This window comes from Cydia splendana, chromosome 26, assembly GCF_910591565.1.
Source record: "Cydia splendana chromosome 26, ilCydSple1.2, whole genome shotgun sequence".
In the NCBI taxonomy this organism is placed as follows: Eukaryota; Metazoa; Arthropoda; class Insecta; order Lepidoptera; family Tortricidae; genus Cydia; species Cydia splendana.
Window position 1 is genome coordinate 5774413 of NC_085985.1, and position 5852 is coordinate 5780264.

Sequence of the window (5852 nt, forward strand, 5' to 3'; positions counted from 1 at the left end):
TGAAGTGAGCGAGTGATGATCCGGCAGACGACTGGCCATAATATGAGTATATAAGATAGCACGTAGGAAAAACAATTTGACACGCAAGACACATTGGACAAAGAAATTGGACAGGTCGAATACCACCCTTAGTTTATATAATTCTAAGCATTTTTCTGTATATTTGTAAAGACAAGTAGTATTAACAAAACCTTCAAATTTCAGAGTAAAATCCATCAACAACCCCGACTCCCGAGTCCGCGAGCTGAAGGCGTACGTGACGGCGCGGTGGCCCGCGTGGCCCGTGACGCGCTACGCACTCGACGTCGAGGCCGTCACCACGCGCAAGAAGCCCAACCTCATCCTCAACGTGGACGGCATCGTCGCTGCCGCTATGGTCGACCTGTTTAGACACACCAACCTGTTCACTACGTAAGTGCAGTTATCTCTGTATATTTTCGTCGAGAAATGGGAGGTGCCCTGGCAAGCACGGCTCTCCTAGCTCGCTCTTGGAGCAAACGGAACTCTCCTAGCTCTCGGATCTCTCGTGTAGAATGTCATATTAAAATCCTGGTCACGGCACCAAATTGTAAAGTCCAGTTCGAAAATAAACGTTAATTTTAGTGTGAGCGTGAAATTCACACAGTAAACCCTACCTTGCTTGCTACACGGCTTATAAAAATATAGAATATGTTGCCAAATGTAGTAAAAGTAAAAGTGGAGAATAGCGAATTAACATCCATGTATTTCTTTTCTATAACCTAGCATTACTTTAGATACTTTAGACTAGCGATACTTACATAAACTCAAGCGACGGTGAACCGTAGTGACCCGTTTTAATATATTTTATATGACATAAGACGAATTAGCCTGGTTTAGTGTCCCACTGCTGGGCAAAGGCCTCCCCTCGCTTCCTCCACTCAAGCCTGTCTTTTGTAGCTTCCCGCCAATCCGGATAAAATGCATTCAAGTCGAATGGGACTTTAATCCAGGCTAATAAAAAACTAGGGTTCCGTACATAAGTCCGACTCACGCTTAACTGCACATTTCTAATAGGTTTTCCTGTCATCTATAGGTAAAGAACTATTTTGTGTATTTTTTTCAAAATTTTAGACCCAGTAGTTTCGGAGATAAAGGGGGGGAATGGTCATTTTTTGGCTATTTTCTTAAATAACTTCGAACCTTTGTATTTTAAAATTATAAAAAAAACTGGTCCATCTTTGGGTCACTAATTTACATATGTGTACCAAATTTCAACTTAATTGGTCCAGTAGTTTCCGAGAAAATAGGCTGTGACAGACGGACAGACAGACAGACGCACGAGTGATCCTATAAGGGTTCCGTTTTTTCCTTTTGCGGTACGGAACCCTAAAAAGACTATATTACTGCTTGTTCCAGCGAGGAAGGCAACAACTACATCCATATGGGCACGATCAACGCGCTGTTCGTCCTGGGCCGCACCATCGGTCTCGTCGGCCACTACCTCGACCAGAAGCGCATGAAGCAGCCCCTCTACCGCCACCCGTGGGACGACATCACCTACATGTCGCCGCTCAACTAAGGTCATTTTATCATTACCTGACGTGCTTCAATTAGTTAATTGGTTTAAACTGGGTAAGGGAGGGTAAATGTTGTATATGCGGTACATTACCGTCATATACAGTATTTCACCGTCCCCTTCCGGATAGAAAATCGACACAAATGCACCGTTAGATTAGATTATTCTCTTTTCGAATAGCGTACTAGCAAAATTGTTATTTATGAAATTAAAAATGAAAAAAAATTATTTGATAAATTGTAATACGCGCACTGTAGAAAATAATATTTTGGAGTCCCTAAATTAATAAATCACCTATCTGGTGTTATCATAGCTGATATTCTAAAAGCACGCCAGGTAATATAAAATGGAATGTAACAAGGAAGCGTTGTAGAGTGCAGTCTAAAATTAATTTAACCATTCATTTTTACCAAAAGTAAATAATTATGATTTAAATTGACAATGAGATGGACGAAGGATATTAACTCTATTGAACAATATGCTGTTTGCTCACTGAAAGCAAAACGTAAAAATATGATTTATTTTCATGTTAGGACGGCACCTACATTGCATCTCTACGTTTTCGTCGACGTTTTGGTTCCTTTAAATTATAAATTAAAGTTTTGAACGGAACCTGGCGTTGATGTGAACTATATAAATAAATAATTAGTTAAGTATTTATGGGGTTAGTATGTGTAATTGTTCTAGTGTCGGATGTGGATAAGTGCTTCGGATTGTCTAATATTCTACTAGAAAATTTTCGAACTCCGGTTTTATTATAGAGTTGTCTAGTAGAGTATAAGAGGTCTGTTATTAAAATTGTTGACTCTATGGTGCAGAAGGTAGATGCTTTTTTATTTCGCCGTTCGTCGTTTAAATAAAATTATTAATTGATATCTTGATACTAATTGATATAATAATGTAATGTATTATTTAATTTCAAATTATTCATTTTTTAATAACTCATGTTATATTCATATAAATATTACTGTAGCCTTTGTGCTTTTAAGATTCATTAAATGCATTTTAATATTCACTACTTTATATCTTGTTTACACTTTGAAATTATCTTTGATAATTTTATTTAAAAGACGAAAGGTATCTAACACTGTCCATTCCAGAAATCAAAGTTGTTGGAAAAATGAATTTTTATTTTTAAATAACTTATTGAAGAAAAATATTAACGTAAGTAAGTCACAATTGTCATATTTTCTTATAAAGAAAATTGTTTACCTTGGGTGTTTGGACAAAAAATGTTTTTAATTAGAGTTCTTGTTATATAATAATATTTTTTTATTAGTCAATACATCGCCCTCTTGTGAAATAATTAATAATTTAAACAACTGAACAAAAACTGGGATTTTTATACATCTGACGTTTTATTAACTAATTCATTTTATAATAATTGCCATTTGTTTGTGCAAACAACTCAAGAATTTATTTTATAAGTACAACGCTTAGATCTGATGCTAAGTTAAAATGTTTTTATGCAGTAAGTTTTTCAATAAACTATGACACTGTATTTTTGGTTGTTTTTTTTTTTCTTTTAGTATCGATGAAACTGACTGACCTATTTTAATTTGTGCTTTTATTTATTGGTTATATTATTTTTAAGCCCCCAGCGCAAAAAGATGGGTGTCTATCTATGGCACTGTAGCACTTAAATGAGTAAACCGATGTGGATGCATTTTCTTATTTGAAAGCAGATTTCTAGCGCTGGTTCTTAGACATAATTTTTCAAAATCGGTTTACCTGTTTCATTGCTTTGGGGGCTTTAAATTTTAAATTTTACATGTTATTCTAGAAATCATTCGAATGAAAAGTCGTGTATGTTAGTTACATAGCATAATTCCATTTTCTATATTCGTCCGCTTCTATATAACTATGTACACTGTAAGACTTTACTTAGGGTAAACTATACTAATGTCAGTTCCTCTTCGATGACTGGCCCCTTAAAACTTATTTTGAGGTACCTAGAAGTGGTGATTTATGTCAAAAATAGGGGCTAGAGTTCTACTATAAATCATTGGATAGGTTACCCTATTGGTATAACTATAGTCGCTGTAAGTTAAGAAGTCTATTTTGACAGTTATGTTGAATAGACCCTTATATTTACGAAGCTAAAGCCTATCGTTTAACTGATAGCCTTAGTGACATATATATGTGTCGCTTAACTTCAAACTAGGGTAAATCCATTCGACCCTCTCAGCAAATATCTACCCTATTACCTTTTCTTAATACCAAAATCGCATTATCTGACAGATGGATTTACCCGAGTTTGAAGTTAAGCGACACATATAAGGGTCAATTGACTTCTTAGCTGCGTTAGACTATAGATCGAGAATAAAGTATAATATATAGCTTGAATAGTCATAGATTCGTATTTTTTGGATGCACTGTTTTTTCGATATATACACCAAATAGGCTCGATGTTAACTATTTTATATAAAAACATTAAAAGACTAAATGAAAAAGAAAGCAGCACTGTGAGGTAGTTGAGCACTGAACCGTGTTATCTATACGTATTTGCATAACTATATGTGGTCATAGGGTTTACCACACATATTTCACTTTTTAGAATATTTGAAACAGTTATGAGACAAAGCGAACTTTACCTGTCTTTCTATACCAAATACATACCAAATATGAAATAAATAAATCGACAAATAATCTGTTCACGATAAAGTATCACAATACTTGACTGTGTATGATAATTGATAAGGATCCTGATTTTTTTCTTTAGAAGGATTTATTTTGCTCTACATATACAGTATACAGCACAACCGAGGTTTGAACCCACGATTTATTACCACCACGCATGAATGGTCGATACAGGCAGGCGTGGCTCACTCCGCGATTTCGTCGCTATGCTACAGGTAGCTAAAAGTACATCCGTTCCACACCAATTTTGGTGGCTAGCCATAAGCCGCGCGTGGCGCTGTCGCCACCTAGCGGCCATATCTGTCCTGATCGTAACAGACGCGTTTTGTTAGAGAGTGAGTCTTCTGTACCTAGTACTATTATTTATTATGTGATACAGGTCAGAAAGTCCAGATTTTCTAAATTGTTATTAAAAATACCTACTTAAATTAAATATCGCTCAATACAGAAGAAAATATTGACTAGAAAATTATACCAATAAGTTATATGGGGAATATATGAGTGTAAATAACATGACTATGTGTTCAAAGTTTTAGGTTATGGACTGCCTTACTACAACAATTCAACGAAGCTCTATTAATATATTCTTAATACATGCAGGTCTATTCCTTTAGGGCCGACATATTTATGAAGATAAGTACTTACCTAAATAAGTAAGTACTGGCGCGATGACCGAAAATGAGTCTTGGCCTCCAACACAAGAGCACCCCACTTTGCTCGGTCCAGAGCGGTATCACGCTTATAAAGATAAGATTTCCCCTCTTCAACGCAACGTTTAATCTTTATTTAATTTAAAACAGGCCCATCAAAACTATAATGCTTCTAAAAGAGAAATGGATTAAGTATAATAAATATACAGGTGTATTCAAGATAAAAATCTTAGTGATTTACTGGACTCTCTTATCACTCTTCCACCGTTTTCGTTAGAGTGACTGAGATATAGAAAGTTTATGTATACGTAGAAACAACCAATACACGCAGTTAAATGTGCACTGTAAACTAAATGTTGTTATAGCGGTTGCACATGCACGTTTTGAGTACAGGAAATTAAAAAAATAATGAAAGGGCACTTCCATCTTTCCCACAACAATGAGTTGTATAGCTTGGTTAGGCGCCTGTAACAGTTGAATTCGAATTAAATTTTATTTTACCGTATTGCAGTGTTTTATTTAAAAAGTACAATGAATGTAGTATCAGATCAACCAATTATAATCCCTGGAACAGAATACTTACCCGCGTTTTGTATTTGTCAGGCGACTTTTACAGCAGGCATTGAATATGATCATTATTTTCATTTAGTGTTACATTCCGAGGAATGTTTTTCAAATTAAATTGCGTAAAGAAGCTGCAAACAAGTGGAAACAATTTGAAATTGCCGCGCGTATATCATATGTCGTACGTCTATGGTTTGATTTTTTTTATTATTATAGTGAAGTACCATTCATGTTTATCGATATTTTAGCCAAGTTTTGTTTGGAATCCTATTCATTATCCTACACGTGCCCCAGCAATGTATTCTAATTTTTTATGTTTTTCTTGTCTGGCAATATTGGCTAAAAGGCCTCACGCTATTGGCTAAGCGCATGTCAAGTGCTACAATGTTGCCAGTTTAGAATTTCTTGAAAATCCAGATGTTTTTACAAAACCGGTTAGAAGAACGGAAGAACGGAACGTC

General features: G+C 35.5%; 1 protein-coding gene and 2 long non-coding RNA genes across 3 annotated transcripts in view; 2 read left to right on the top strand and 1 right to left on the bottom strand.

Annotated features, from left to right (window-relative positions):
• The window catches only part of LOC134803422 (ATP-citrate synthase), a 46735-nt gene extending 43697 nt beyond the window's left edge, over positions 1-3038 (top strand). Inside the window, exons 23-24 of the mRNA XM_063776242.1 lie at positions 205-411; positions 1378-3038. Of these exons, the coding sequence (XP_063632312.1) occupies positions 205-411; positions 1378-1540 (370 nt within the window). The 3' untranslated portion in view covers positions 1541-3038. The remainder of the gene's footprint in view (positions 1-204; positions 412-1377) is intronic.
• Positions 1-5852, top strand: part of LOC134803483 (uncharacterized) — a 196353-nt gene that overhangs the window by 152198 nt on the left and 38303 nt on the right. The window lies entirely within an intron of this gene.
• LOC134803463 (uncharacterized) lies at positions 2334-5309 on the bottom strand. The gene is made up of 2 exons (XR_010145974.1): positions 2573-5309; positions 2334-2413 (listed from the first exon to the last, which is right to left on the bottom strand). It is a non-coding gene; the product is annotated as an uncharacterized LOC134803463 (long non-coding RNA).